The sequence below is a fragment of the Pleuronectes platessa genome, chromosome 10 (genome assembly GCF_947347685.1).
Source record: "Pleuronectes platessa chromosome 10, fPlePla1.1, whole genome shotgun sequence".
NCBI classification, from domain to species: domain Eukaryota; kingdom Metazoa; phylum Chordata; class Actinopteri; order Pleuronectiformes; family Pleuronectidae; genus Pleuronectes; species Pleuronectes platessa.
In genome coordinates, this window is record NC_070635.1 from 22968922 (window position 1) to 22985133 (window position 16212).

Sequence of the window (16212 nt, forward strand, 5' to 3'; positions counted from 1 at the left end):
AGTTTAGTGTTTTAACTCTGTTACTTTCTAATGAAATGTCTCATTATTCCTGTTTTACTGCATCGCAGGAGCCCTAATATACCTGATTAATGGATCACATGACGTGTACGTGAGAGAAGCTTGCTCCTTTGTCTTTGGGATTGCGCCATCCAAGAGTCCTGGGAGGAGAAAATAACATCTTCATCTATTGCCACAGAGGAGAAGCTTCTCGTGTCCTTTACTTTGTATTTTGGGTTTGTTACAGCTAGCTGCAGCTGCCTAAATTTGACTTATGTGCTTTGCTATGTTACATTAAAGGGATTTTTTCAAAAGTATAAAAAACAACAGAAAAAAACATGAAATGCCTCCATAGTGCTTGTGTGGCATCTTCCAAGTGTCTGGAAGCCCTGACATTCATATTCGAGTGGAAAATGGAAAAACTTCCTATTCGCCCCCCCATTTATTTATTTTCACTATAGTTACCTTTTACAGCTTATTTACTGATGTGCACGTTGCTGATTTAAATTGCCCTCTTATGACTCTTTTGAATTGTGTAGTTTTATAAAGATATATTCAGGAGTATACTGACCAAGTGATGAAGCACTTTACCCGTAGGGTTGTATAATCTCAGTTATTGATGTTTTAGTGGAGTATTTATTATAGACAAACAGTTTGCTTGACCCATATTAAGACAACAGACACACATTGGGCTTTCATGGCCTCTGGGTTAGAATTGAAAGCTACAGGTTAGATAGTTACAGGTGGCATCCAACTTATTTTTGCTAGTAAAGGCTCATTGAAATATATCTGTTTTCATGCATGTTCCTGATTTTACCTTTTTTTTGTAAGTATAGAATTTACAACGAATTCAGCCACATCATGAAAGAACAAAAAAATATATAAACGACATAGTGAGCACTGTGAAGGTAGCTCCACACATGCACTGTTATTCATATGAACCACTGTTTCCTGTGAGTACCTTTAGCTGCATGTACAGCGGACCCGACGGTAGATGTCTCCCTACTCCGCGCAGCGGCGGCTCCTCGGGTGCGCTGTCTGCGCTGTGCACAAATGACCGAATCGCCATTTTGAAAAAGCGAAGCGTTCACAGCACACCCGCCCCGACTACTGGAACTATGCCGCGGGGCCGGCCTCGCAAACTGAGAGTTAAAAGCAGCGACGGAACAGGTAACAAGTACCAAAACGCAAGGAATAAAAAATACAGACTGTGTGCTATCCAAATAGCCGGCTATTAATTTGTCAAACATCTCCGCCGCGCATATAATGACACTTGAGTGGAGTGTATATAGTCCCCGGATATAGTATTGCGGGTGGGCTTTGCTTTGTGCGGCGAAGGAGTGATTGAGGCGGAATGATATTAATAACATGTCGGTGCCTCCTCTTATTGGCTTCCAGTCTAAATTGGTGTCCGCGAGGGGAAGAGCTCCGCCGTCACTTGGCGTCGGCTCGAGTGACCCGTTCACCACTAATGTGTGTTTATTGCTCATTTGTCGTTAGCTTGTTGTTGCTAACTAGCTCGCCTTTGCTACCATTAGCCTCGCCGCTAACTCTCCGTAATGTTGCTCGGCGGGGCTCCGGTCCCGGAGAGGCGGTGGATGGAGGCTGTCCAGCTGCCGGAGGAGCGGAGGTGTGCGTGTGTGCTCACAACAAACTGTCACCAAACAAACGTGACACAAACATGTGTTGACATGCGTCGCCGCGCTGGTTTCGGTTTGCTAGCGCAATGATGCTATCACCGGGATACAATGTTCAGCTCGGTGACATGAGCTGCAGTTGGAGGAGCTAAACTTGAAGTTACGACGCCACCAAACTGATGACAATATCATTAACACAAGGTCAAATCCCAGAGAAATGATTTCCCCAGGGATCCGTGTCATATAAACCAAGTACATGCTGGTGTTTGTTACTGTCACAGGCAAAGATGGGTGTGTGAACTGTGGGACACACTTTCATCTGAAGTCATAGCAATGACTCCCCAACAGGTTTACTTGTAAACATCATGGGAAAATGATTTCAATCTCAGTTTGACCCTGCAATAATAAATTGACTTATGCTGTTTATTTTCTTTAAGATGACAGAGTGAAGGTAAATGATAGAATAGAGACAGGGCTGAGAGATAATGTAAACAATGAAGTTGATCAATGGCCGATTATTATCTCTCACATGTTTGTTGTGGTTTGACACTCTTCTTGATGGGCAGAAAAATGACAAACACCTGAGGTACAACAATAAAACCGACTGTTATAATACCTCCTCAGTGTACTTCCACAATGCAGAAGCAATATGTTGATATATATTAAGCTTTTATGTTGCGAGTGATGACAATTATAGCGCAATAATAATTGTTATTGTTTAATTGCCCAGCCTTGTTTTTCGTTAACCTTCAAGATTCAAGCAAAACATTATTGCAAACCTAGGTGATGAACACAAACCCCATTCTTCAAGGTTCAGCAGTTAAACACAGACCAATATATCATCATTATGTTACATTAAAGGTCGGATGTTTTAATTTTGTACTGACAGATAAAATTAAAAGATGTTACATTACTTCACATACCTTTTTTTCACAAAATTAAATGTAAAATGATATTGGAAAATACATTATAGAAGGCTAATTTGATACTATTACAAAGGGCATGGCAAATCAATATATCAAACTAAATATTGTATTATCAATAGCAATATACAAAAAGTGCAATTTGTATTAACGCAATTATTAATTATTGTGCACGCTCAGGCAGGAGGTATGACACACTTGTTCTACTTCAAATTTGTAATTTTTTTTGCTGTTTATCAGGTGTTGGTCAGTCTCTTCTCACAAAGAAGAGTTAAAACAACAACCTTTTCTCAGGAACAAAAATCAGTCTGTAAAGAAATGATCATTTAAAAATGTTCATGATCATTGTCAATATCTACTGATATTAATAATTTTATTTTGAAATAATTTTTGCCCATATCACCCAGTACTTCATTACCATCCTCACTAGTCTAAATGTTTAGCCTCATCAATGCTGCTAAAACATTTATCCTGATTATGTTTTCCTCTTCACTTGACATCTATTGCACTTCTGTCCGTCCTGGGAGAGGGATCCCTCACATGTGGCTCTCTCTGAGGTTTCTACGTATTTTTACCCTGTTAAAAGGGTTTCTAGTAGTTTTTCCTTACTCTTTCTAAGGGTTAAGGACAGACGATGTCACACCCTGTTAAAGCCCTATAAGACAAATTGTGATTTGTAAATATGTTCTATACAAGAAAAATTTGATTGATATATTGATTGATAGTCTTGATTGCTAGCACGTTGGACTTCCATTGCTAACCTCTTTCCACTTAATCTGGAAACTGTGCACTTCCAAGAAATACTGAATACATAAAAAGTATATGTGAAGCAAAAAAAGATACTCGATACAGGTACCAGGTCATAGTGTATCCTTATTATGTAACCACATAAACATCTACCACAAGAGAGGACTATTATAATGATGTAGTGTATAAAAACACTGTTCAGATGAAAACATCTGGTGCTAAATGTGTGTTTACGTCACTGAACACAGCATCTGTGCAGTTGGAGATGCTCTCTGTCCTATTTACTTCAAACTACTTGAAATGTGCGCCATTGTGCTTCTTGTCAGATGCGGATCCCAGTGAAAATAAGCCGGAAAGCTACAGTGATGGAGAGCTCAAGGACAAGAAGTGCTCAATATGCTGTCATGTCGTCACCACTGACAGCCAGCTGCAGAAGCATCTCCGTGAGCATGAGAGCAACGATAAGGTAAATGAGGATAACGGGTTGCCATGACAAGAAAGTGTACACTATTGTTCAAAGATAAAATCAGCAGAGCATGTTTGCTCTCTCTCACCTTACTATTTGTAAAGTTGCTACCCCGTAGAACCCAACTGTTATTATTAGGTTGTAAACAGCTGCACTGGAGATTTTAACGCATTATATAGTGCTTTGACAATGTAGTATTGCAGTATTTATTGAGCATAATGGCATTGATGCAAACTTTTCAAAGTTTTGGCTCTTCGGCCTTGAGTTATGCTCATATTTGATGTGCCTGGTTACCAGAGAGTTTAATGATATGTCCTCAAACATCCCGGCACCACAGGGCAGAGCTGAGCAACTGAGAGATTTGATGGTGGTGTGAGGTGACAGCATTTCACGCACTTTCTGGAGCAGTGGGCTTTATCTGTGAGGTTGTTGACCTGTAATAAGATTGCCCTCACAAAGTACAACAAAAGTCAACACTTCTAGGAGCAGAGTAAACTTTCTATCCATCGTTGTCAAAGCTGTTAGGGATCCCAACCTGTAGCTGTCCCAGAGCTAGCGGCTTACTGTCAAAGCTGGAGATGTCCTGGATTTTTCAGCTCAGATATTTTTCACAATGTGGAATTTAAAATCTGCTGCAGATGCTGTTATTTATTTGACAGGCTCAGCACAGGTCTAGAGTTAGTCTGCCACTCAGTGAATGTGGTGCTACCAGCAGCAAGGTGCACATTTCTCCTCAATGTTCTTCACTGCATATCTTGAGTAATTAACTCACCCTTATATGCATAATTACATTAGAGACACACAATAATTGCCTCATGTTTTAATGTAATCAGGGTGATTACTTATATTGAAAATGTAAACGAGTTGATTGAATAAAGTGCTGCCAAAGAAGACCTGATGCAGGGATGTTAAAGTCGTGTCACGTGTATGTCTGAAAAGCAAAGGAGCACAGAAGCGCATGTTCTCTGCTCCTGTCCTTTGATTAGTAGAAACTGTTGTGGAACTGCAATGGGCACAATGTGATGAATGAAAAATCAATATGGGAGGTTTTTGTTAACTCTTAATAAGATTAATTACAATATGTGAAGAGCTTCTTTGGTGTTAATACACTAGGCTCACTGTTTTGTAGAGATGTCGCAGCAGAACTCAAAACTGTAACTTTGCCTATAGTGGTGGCCAATAACCGTCTGAAATAGCACAGTAAATATTAATCACAGCTGCAGTCTGCTGCAGTGGTCACTCTCCAGTAATAGTGTAGATTAGATTCAGCTGCTGTTTTTATGACTTTCCATTCCCTACATTTTAATCCTCCATGGGGAAATCCTAAAATACACATTGCTCTGGCTCAAAAACCTTTAAGGGGATTTCAAGTATTTTTCAACTTCGGCCATATGTTCATAAATGTGGGGGCGTAAATAATTCTTAAAGAGAAGTCTCTCTCGCAACCGCTCATTGTTCCGCCTCGGATGGGGCGTCTCTCTCTTTCTCCTTGCTCGCTCTTCTTCTGTAAACTCCGGATCAAACCCAGACCCAGAATAACATTTAGAGCCCTATATTGATTAGGATAAGCACTTTAAAGCTGCTTTCAGACATGCATTGAACTCTAGAGGCGCTCTGGAGTTTGTTCAGAGGAAGTGTATGTGTGAATGCAAATGTCCAAGTCAGAGCCTGCAGAGTTTCTGCGGCCTCTCTCCGCCTTAACCCCCTTGTATAAAGTACGCAAGAAAAAAAAAGACATCATCTCTGCATGAAAAAGCTGTGCTATACACTGAGGAGACTTTGACAAAGATGTCAAGAGAGGGAGTGGTGTTCATGTGTTGCAAACAAAACATTTGATATCAACAGCGGAATTAATGCGTTAGATACTACTTCTGCCTGCAGCACCATCCCTCGCCTTTGGTGTTGTGAAAGAGTTTGAGCAGTTAATCTCCCACTGCATGTGTGAAAGGCACAACTCCAGAGAAAGTCTGTACCTACTTCTCCGGAGATCATCCGGAGAACATGACTGAAAACGTCTTTATTGAAATCTTTTATGGATTCTTGGTTTTGCTGCTCGATATACAATTATAGCAACTTTGTGTCCTGGCAGTAGACACAATCTTCTTAACCAATTCCAATTTTTTTTTACAAGTACCAGTAATATCACTCAATAATATTGAAAATTATCACTATAAATGTTACATTATTATTTCTGTCAAATTTAAAGACATAACTTTGCTCCTGAGTGAAGGTTGAGGCTTTAATGGAGCAGAGAATGACAAACACCTAGACAATTTACAACTCTGAGGTAAATCAACTATGTGTTAAACCTCTTCACCGTATTATCTTGACATATATTAGATTGTGATAACTGTAGTTGTTTTATTGCCCAGCCCGAACACATACCCTCACATGCTGTCTCGCTGTGTCTCTGTTTAACTCAACTGTAGGTGCTATAGTTTGCTATCCAGTATGTTAGAGAGTGTAATTTCCCTGGTACCTAGTATCCTCTCTTGACCAACTTCTTTGGCATGGAAATAGGACAGTGCGACCCTGCCTGCCTCACCTCATTTGCAGTTGCACCTTTAGTCGTGGACTGTTTAAATTTCAGGGCCACTGTCTTCACTTCCACTGGCACTTTCTCCAGGCTGAAGAGCAAGAGCCTCGGGGGCTGCCACTCTGAGTCAGACTCACCAGTGTCAGTGTGGTGCTCACGACCATCTCAGCTACTCTGAAATTCAGCTCCCCCAATAGAAAAGTTTTTTTAATATCTAAGCAGTTTCTGCCTCATTTTTTTTTATATTGTTTTGCAAATTTCTGTAGCGCTGCTTTTTTCTGTCTTTCTGTTTGTCTTTCTCTGTCACTTCCCACTGCAGCGAATGTCATTGCTTGAGTCTGTACACTGATTGAGGTGCAGTAGAGACTTCTTCTAGTTAGTGTGTCTACACTGTCTCAGTCGGTCTCCAACACGATTAAGAGTTTGCAGCACTAACGACTGCACTGCAGAGAGAAATGTGAGATCTTTACAACCTCCATCAGTCACTATTCATTCAAGTGCCTCTAAGATCTCTTCTCTCCCCTTGCAGCCCCATCGATGTGACCATTGCCCACAGACATTTAACGTGGAGTTCAACCTCATCCTCCACAAGTCCACACACTCCACCTCCGACTTCACCTGCCCAGTTTGCAAGAAAAGGTTCTCACGCATCGCCAGCCTCAAATCTCATATCATGCTGCACGAGAAGGAGGAGGTTAGTCACCCCACCAGTCCACCATCAAGCCAACATGTGTTATTGCTGTTTATTAACAAAAAACTCCTTTATGTGCTTTATCTCCTCTTTTCACTGCTGTGACAACCCCTGCAGAATTTGATCTGTGTAGAGTGTGGAGATGAGTTTGTCCTCCAGAGTCAGCTCTCCATGCACCTGGAGGAGCACCGCAAGGAGCTGTCGGGCATCAAGGTCTACACCTGCAAGACCTGTGACAAGGAGTTCAAGACGTCTGCGCACCTCAAGGAGCACACGAGGAGTCACGCCAAGATGAGGTCAGACGGGGCTTGAGACACTGATTTATCAAATTTGACCAAGTCAAGCGGAAAACTGCTCTGAGTTATTCGCAAGATTGATTCCAGCACCTGTTAAAAGGAACGATGAGGGTCTTGTTCAAGGCAATATACAGTCTAAAGTCTACCACTACACTGTGATATGTTGGGATTGTAGCTGCCTCTAATACCTTATATGAGTATTTTACATTACATGCCAAATAAGTTAAACAGATACATTTTGATCTGATCTGCATTATGACCGTCAAGGTACTTGAAAGTCTTTTAGAGGGGTTTGCAGCTTTGTGAGGCAAAGCTAAGAACATTTCATAACAAAGGTTACAGAATCAGACTGATGATGAAGGATTTAGATGCTTACAAGTGCATGTCTGCATCATGGAGGATTTGACTAATTTACTACAATCCTCCATGATGGAATTATTTCTGTGAGCCATTTTGACGGAATAAAAAAACAACTAGCGGTGGTCAGGGATGAACTTCCATCCGATTGCAGTCATATTTGCGTTTTAAAAGCTTGTATTGGCTTCCTGTGGACACACAAATACCCTGGAATAAAATTTAGACTTAAGAGAGTCATTTTTCATTCTCATGACGTGAATCCACATTGCAGGTAGTTTTTCAGTAGCACCAGCTTGTAAATGCTCAAATAAGTGATTTGTCCTTAAAGTCCTTAAAAAGAGTAATGAGAACACATAATTTAATTTGGTTTAAAAACACTTTATATAGTGAAGTTCTAATTTCTTCTTTTCATGCCAAAAGAGGAATGTTTAGTTTCATACTTAACTTTCAGTCATATTTAGTTAAAATGCCATACCAAAATGTGAAGTTGTTGTGTTGTTACTTGCTTTTGTGATGACTAATGTAGCACAGTCTGTAGTTTCAATTGTTTTTACTTGACTTAAATGTGCCGTGTGACAACAAACTGCCTTCTAAGCAAAAGTGTCTAAAAGTACTATTCTGAACACTTTGTGCTGTCACAACGTCAGAGGTTCGGATTCATGGGAAAACCACAAGCGTTAAATATTCTGCCAATGATCATAATTATCTGTGATCCTCTGTCAATTCATATTATATTAAACCATTTTGACATGTTTTTGTGTTTCCTCCTTCCTCAGGCCGCTCTCCTCCAGTTCAAGAAACTACAAGAAAAACATTGATCGTAGTGGGTTCACAAACAGCTGCCATCACTGCGGAAAGGCTTTCAAAAAGCCCAGCCAGCTCGTCAGACACATACGAATACACACAGGTGAGGGATTGAAGCGCTGAACAGAGTCAGGTTGGTTAGGTTGTAATGGGTAGGGACTCACCCTATAATCCATATAGGTTATGGGTGCAGCAGGAGACATTTTGTGGGTAAGTGGGCAGTGCTGGCACAAAAATGAGAGTTTGCTTCTTGATTCCAGTTTTTTTAATGGCCCCTAAACTGGACTCAAGGCATTGTTATACAACTGAAGTCTCTTGTTTGTCTTTCAAAACTTACTCTGATTAGGTTTTCCTCATTCTTCTGACTCCCGTATCAGCTCTAACTCCCCGTGTAGTTTGTTGTGTTCACCATCCATTTCTCAGGCCATCGCTCATCTTTCATGCAGAGACACTGCGTGGGTAGAATTTAAATATGCTGCTAAAATCCTGTTAATCATGTGTTTCTCTGCAGTCATTCGGGCCGCCTGAGTTCAGCCAATGTAGCCAGTAGCATCCACCCACATGTTGGTTACACATCATCCGCATCTCCATTATCTTTCTTTGCCGTCCAACCGGCTGGATGAGTAATAGTGCATGGAGCTGATTCCTCTGTGCTTTGAATCTCAAAATCCTCTTTAGCCGATGAGGAGGTTACACAACACACAAACTCACACACGCACATGCAAGATTATATTCAAGTCTATATTCAGACCTAGAATATTACTAGTGATGGCCTTATGTTGGTGGCATGGTGACAGATTTGCGTAGTTTACTGATAGACATTTTCTGAGGTTGAATTACAATAAAAACTGATTTCCTGAATTTGTTTAGAATTATAAGATGGTCACAACACAGTGTCGTGCGTTTTCTTCTGGCTCTTTGGAGTAAAAAGTTTCAAAATATCACATTTTATTGATACAGTAAAAAAGCTGCATACATTTAAGCATAATAGTTTCCTAAAAAAATATCTCAATAATGCTGATTTACCACAGCTGGAACCAGCCTCAGAAGCTGCTTCAAAAGTGTGATGTTGACAGACTTCCCAACTTCCTTAGAGCATGTTTTAAACCCAACCTTCCCTTTCTCCTCAGGTGAGAGGCCCTATAAGTGCTCACACTGCAGCAAGGCTTTCAACCAGAAGGTGGTGCTGCAGACTCACATGGTGAGACACACTGGAGAGAAACCTCACCTCTGCATGTTCTGCCCCGCATCCTTCTCCCAGAAGGGGAACCTGCACTCCCACGTTCACAGAGTTCACTCTGAGGTAAGAGCACAGAAGTGCACATTCAAATACTGAGATTTTTCCATCCTCAGAAGGAAATGTCTATGTTTGTTGGGATGACATCTGTGATTGTTGTGCTGGGTACCATAGCAATAAAATCAGCCACCAAAAACAAACAGCTGTTTTGCAACAGTGTGAAAAGTTTACTTTGGGTAATGAGGAATTAAGTTGCTTCCAAGCGCACATCCAATTTGCAAGTCAAATAGTGTCCATCACTGACTGAAACAGAAAGTACGACTGGTCCACGACTCAAATACTCCTACAATCTCTTCAGATTTCAACAATTAAACATTAACCTAATGATTTGTTATCCATGCTATGAAACTAAACAGAATATAGCATATTCTATCTCAGTCCTTTTAATTCCAGTAAGCTTTTATTATCTGAACAGTACTGAGGGGCATTGATTACATCTACATTAAGTTTATACTGCCTTCGTTGAATCAGGATTAAGCAGTTTCATTTATTTTAGGAATTCCTTTAGATACCTGTAGGAGACTTTGGGTCAAGGGAACTACACAGAATTAATCAACGCTATATCACTTGATTGATTTAAGTTATTATACAAGTAGTTAAAAAATAACATTTATTATCACTAATAAATTAAAACCACCATATTTATATTTAAAAAAAATTTATTCATTAAGGAAAAGTGTGATTTTCCATCCTGACAGTTTTTAAGATTAGATTCTTTAAATACAGAGTTGATGCAGTGTCCGTCTCAGCTGAATGTGACACTAGAACCATAATACTTCAATAATCATCAACATAAAATAAGTAAATTTGGAGACTTTATTGTTGTGCCATTGTTATGTCTCTTGAAAAGCTTTCCTATCCGCAGTGTAGCTTGCAAACGACACCAGCATGCCTTAGGTATATGAATACTCTCTATGTTGCAGTGATAGAAATACAGACAGCTGTTGGGACAGGTTGGCTCTTTTTACCGTCTTCAGAAAACGGAGTGTTTGTTTAGGAGGTGCTGTGTGAGGTCCTGGGAGATGTGTGCACCTAGAAATTTGAAGGAACACGCCCTCTTTACCGCCTCCCCTGATGTGTAACGGACCAGGTTCATCAATCTTGTTTCCTGAAGTTAATTATCATCTACTTTCATTCTACGTTTTGGAGAGGACAAGTGCCAGGTCGTTAGCGGTACACCAACCTGTCAATATGCAGACTCATATTGTGTATTGTCCATTGTGTATCAATCCAATCACGGTGGTGTTATCCGCAAACTTCTTAATGTTGTTTGTGCTGTAAGTTCGTAAACATTCTTGAGCGTAGAGGGAAAACGGAAGGGGAATGGTGGTTAGTGCTGGCTGAGAGTTTGTTGTTTGGTTGTGAAGTTATTCCAGATCAAAACAAACCAACAGGAGACGAAGAAATGTAAAACTAAAAGGTCTTAAAGGGATAGTTGGTCGAAAAATTGAAATTCCCTCATTATCTACTCACCACTATGCCGGTGGAGAGGTCGGTGAAGTGCTTGAGTCTCGGGTAAACAGTGATGCATCAATTTTTCAAATGTAATAAAACAAAATGCCTCCATCGGTTGATGGTGAGTAGATGTTGAGTGAATTTTCTGGTGAACTATCCCTTTTAAGAGAGCAAAGATTGGTAAATTGTCTCAAGTTATTAGTTAATTTGTAATCCTTCATCATGCACATGCAATATCAAATACTTTCCATACTGATTACCAGGCTTTCGTAATTCACTATCATTTATTTTGCTCTGGTTCATGTGCCTCTTTTTCTGAACTTCCTTGTCTCACACTCTAAACATCCAGCCCTCCTGCTCATAGCTTGCTACACTGAATGCAGCAGGACGACTTGCCATATTGTTTGTCTGTTGGAAAGAGAACCAGATGAATTTGCCACTCTTTGTTCCTCATTTGGCTCCTCTCCTTTTGTTAGCACTTTACAGCAGCCTTCCTGATTTATTCGGCCTGATTTAGCCTGGATTTGGTCTCTAATGGTGTTCTGTCACCGAGGTCACTTGGTCTCTGTGCCAAACTATGGTTGAGGTCGGAAGAATTGCACACATCAAAGTCCTGCCTAGTAGGAACCTTAATGTTGACATTGATAGATAATGAATTCTCCTGTGTGTGGATGGCCATTTGTAAGGTTTGTTAACAAAGCTGCTTCATGACTGCTTTTACTAATGTGTCTACAGTCTGGACTGGCTCAGCTTCCTGGCAGCCTGATTGTAAAGCAACACACAGGAGGCGTAATGGGGCCCCCATCATACACCACAACATCATGTGCTTTTGCGTGTCAGCACAAAATTACTTAATGCAGATAAGATGCTTTGTGCTCGCACACCGATTTTGTTCAGTACAGGTGCCAATAGAAAAAAAAAATTTGGATAGCTGCCACTGTTTTATCTATTGCTTCTGAAAATTGGATGTTAAAAACATCTAAAATTGCCGCCATTGTGTTGCCTAGGTCTGTACCACATTAGCATTGTCAGAGCCCATCACTGGCATCGGCTCATAGCATCCCTGACCCATTGTGCAGCCACTGAGAGACTTGTTAGCGAAAATCAGTGACCTTGTCTAACACATTATTAAGTGGTAAATACTAAACCCCAGTCAGGCCACTGCATGTACCTATCCTTTGTGATATCATTATAATATTATTTATCCACCCAGCTAAAACGTGTACAATCTGATATAGCAATCAAATCATTCTTTCATGGAATTCATAATGTTCAGCTGTAGTTGTTTTAGAGATCTGTTGATTCAAATTGTCACTTTGGAGCGTGCAATTTGTAGTGCATTTGAGCTGTATTGTGTTACACTTACCGGTGTTTCTATTATTTCCTTTACCTCATTTTCTTTGGCAGAGAAACTGCCTGCCATCTTGGCTTGGCTGCTGTAGATGTGCAGGATCAGACAGACAACATGAATAGTTTACTCCCAATCCTATTAAAGATAGGAAGCTTAAAGTAGCAGGTAGAATTTCCCTCGCTCAGATATTCATAGCAGACCTTTGTTATTAGTTTTTTTTTTCATGCTAAGCAGGTTCAAAGTAGTTGACCTCAGGGGACATTAATCCTTTAGCTTGGTTCATGTTAAGAAGTATAAACAAAAAGGAAAATCCCTTGAACTAGGAAGATGATTTCTGAAAACACACAAACTGGTTCTTTGATTTAATTATTTAACCTGAGTGCGGCAAACAACTCTAAATATATTAATGAGAAGGTAGAAATCAATAGGTCAACTATTTCACCATCAACAACAAATGTCAGTGAGGCAATGTCAACCAAAACAACCATCAATCAACTTTAAGTTAAACTTAATTTGTAAAGCACCGCTCATTAATGCCGTTCAAAGTGTTTGACTGAAGAACCAATAATAGACAACCCAAATCTTAATATATAATAAAATATCTTAAAATTAGCTTTTATAAGCTATTATAAAATCTATAAAATAAAATATATCTATAATTAGAGTAAATAAAATGTGTCTAAAAATCGTACTTCATCAAAAGCCGGGATAGAGAGATTTTAAAAGGTCATAAGAATTTGTTACAACATCAACTCTTCCGGCTGCTCTCAGCGTTTCAGTGGCTTCAAGCATGACAACTAAAAGCTGCCTTACCAAAGGTTTTAGTTTTGCACTTTGGAAAAAAGCCACCAGCCTCATAGCAGAGCACCTGAGGAGCCGAAAAGGTTGATACACTGAGCATATGTGACATGTCTACTGGTGCAAGACCATGAACAAGAATATGATTGATTTATTGATGGATCCCTTTTTTTTAAATAAAACAATTTGTTTCTGTTCTCTCATAAAACCTGACACATAATGAAACTCTGTAATCTTCAGACTAGCAAATTCCCATAAGTTCATCAATCTTGTAAAGATGCCTACAAATTGTTTACAGTATAACTTGGTGTACATTCAGCCTATAGTGGAGCCTTTAATTGTATCATGAAAAATAAAGGGTTGACAAATCTCATTTTCTGTTACATTCAAATTGTTTGCAAATAATGTGCAGTATAATACAAACATAACTTTTTTTCCTTTAATTATATATAACTTTCATCACAAAGAACAAAACAAGGATCAACACCCTTACAAAACATACAATACAGACCAAACATACAAAAGCATAGAAGACAATAATCACAAAAGAGTCCTCCAAAATTTTTTATTCAAATTAAAAATGCCAGACTGGACAGAGATAATTACAATGTTACAGCCTTCATCAGTCAATCATTCAGTGACATCATGGTTTATTTTTAAAACATGGCTTGTGGGATCAAGTATCAGAACTAAATACTGTTTCTAGAGCAGCCAGAGTCACTACTTATATTTTCTCACTGGAAACATCCAACATGAGTCAGTCCAATACAGTGCCTTGCATAAGTATTCACCCCCCTTGGACTTTTTCCCATTATGTACTGTTACTAACTGGAATTCAAATAGACTTAAATAAACTTTTTCCCGTTTGATCAACAAAACATGCATAGTACTTTGGAGGTGCAAAATAATTTTTATTGTGACACAAACAATAATTAGAACAAAAAAGTTGACATCTGTTGGGTGCATAAGTATTCACCCCCCTGTGTCAATACTTGGTAGAATCCCCTTTCGCTGCAATTACAGCTGCAAGTCTTTTGGGGTATTTCTCTACCAGCTTTGCACATCTAGAGATGGAAAGGTTTGTCCATTCTTCTTGGCAAAAAAGATGAAGCTCAGTCAGATTGGATGGAGACCGTCTGTGAACCGCAATCTTCAAGTCTTGCCATAGATTCTCTATTGGATTGAGGTCTGGGCTTTGACTGGGCCATTTTAAGACATTAACATTCTTTAATCCAAACCATTCCTTTGTAGCTCTGGCTGTATGTTTAGGGTCATTGTCCTGCTGGAAGATGAACCTCCGCCCCAGTCTAAAGTCTTTTGCAGACTGCATCAGATTTTCTTCAAGGATTTCCCTGTATTTGGCTCCATCCATCTTTCCCTCTATTCTGACCAGTTTCCCTGTACCTGCTGAAGAGAAGCATCCCCACAGCATGATGCTACCACCACCATGTTTCACTGTTGGGATGGTGTGCTCAGGGTGATGGGCAGTGTTGGGTTTTCGCCACACATAGCGTTTTGCATTGAGGCCAAAAAGTTCAATTTTGGTCTCATCTGACCAGAGCACCTTCTTCCACATGTTTGCTGTGTCTCCCACATGGCTTCTGGCAAACTCCAAACGGGATTTTTTATGGATCCCTTTCAACAATGGCTTTCTTCTTGCGACTCTTCCATAAAGGCCCGATTTGTGGAGTAGACGACTAATAGTTGTCCTGTGGACAGATTCTCCCACCTCAGCTGTGGATCTCTGCAACTCCTCCAGAGTAACCATGGGCCTCCTGGTTGCTTCTCTGATTAATTTTCTCCTTGTCCGACTCTTCAGTTTGGGTGGACGGCCTCCTCTTGGTAGGTTTGCGGTTGTGCCATATTCTTTCCATTTTCTTATGATGGATTTTATGGTGCTCAGAGAGATGTTCAAAGCTCTGGATATTTTTTTATAACCTAACCCTGCTTCATATTTCTCCACAACTTTATCCCTGACCTGTTTGGTGAGCTCCTTGGTCTTCATGATGCTGTTTGTTCAGTAATGATCTCCAACAAACTCTGAGTCCGTCACAGAACAGGTGTATTTATACTGAGATTAAATTGCAGACAGGTGTACCCTATTTACTAATTATGTGACTTGTGAATGCAATTGGTCGCACCAGATCTTTGTTAGGGGTTTCACAGTAAAGGGGGTGAATACATATGCACTCAACACTTTTCAGATTTTTATTTGTAAATAATTGTGAAATCCATGTAATATTTCCCCCCACTTCCAAATGATGCACTATTTTGTGTTGGTCCATTACATAAACTCACGATGAAATAAATTTTAATCTGTGGTTATACCATGACAAAATGTAGAAAAGTCCAAAGGGGGTGAATACTTATGCAAGGCACTGTATGTAATATTCCTGAATGAAGTTTAGACAAAATGAAGAACATCAAGCCTACATTAAATAACGTTGCTACAACTTCTTTGGTTGATGTAAACATAGGGTTTTGCAACTATTTGAGGAAGTAACTGTAACTATAATGAGTGGTCACTGAGTTGTTTATGGAGAACGCAGCAAGTTTGAGTAAAATGTTGAATTATTAACTCCTTCAAGTGGCTAAATTGGCGAAGTCGCCAACTGAGTTATTTCGTACACTTTCTCTTTTTCTGTTTTTAAATCTGTATGTTTGGACTGTATTAAATATGAAAATATTAATTTTCCTCCCCTTTCTCACTTGCCACTATGATTGTACATGCTAAAAGCCTGCGCTGGGGCCAATTGATTGAATTACTTCTGGAAAGCCAAACAGCAGGACAATTTGAATAATGCATCTAATTTTCACAAGTGTTCTTCAGCTTCCCAGTTCTAGATGAGGTTGTCCC

At 39.8% G+C, this 16212-nt stretch overlaps 1 protein-coding gene across 1 annotated transcript in view; it reads left to right on the forward strand.

Moving 5' to 3' along the window:
• The first annotated feature begins 1039 nt into the window (after positions 1-1039).
• The window catches only part of LOC128449792 (zinc finger protein 236), a 56865-nt gene continuing 41692 nt past the window's right edge, over positions 1040-16212 (forward strand). Inside the window, exons 1-6 of the mRNA XM_053433096.1 lie at positions 1040-1167; positions 3631-3770; positions 6836-7000; positions 7115-7293; positions 8427-8557; positions 9585-9757. Of these exons, the coding sequence (XP_053289071.1) occupies positions 1116-1167; positions 3631-3770; positions 6836-7000; positions 7115-7293; positions 8427-8557; positions 9585-9757 (840 nt within the window). The 5' untranslated portion in view covers positions 1040-1115. The remainder of the gene's footprint in view (positions 1168-3630; positions 3771-6835; positions 7001-7114; positions 7294-8426; positions 8558-9584; positions 9758-16212) is intronic.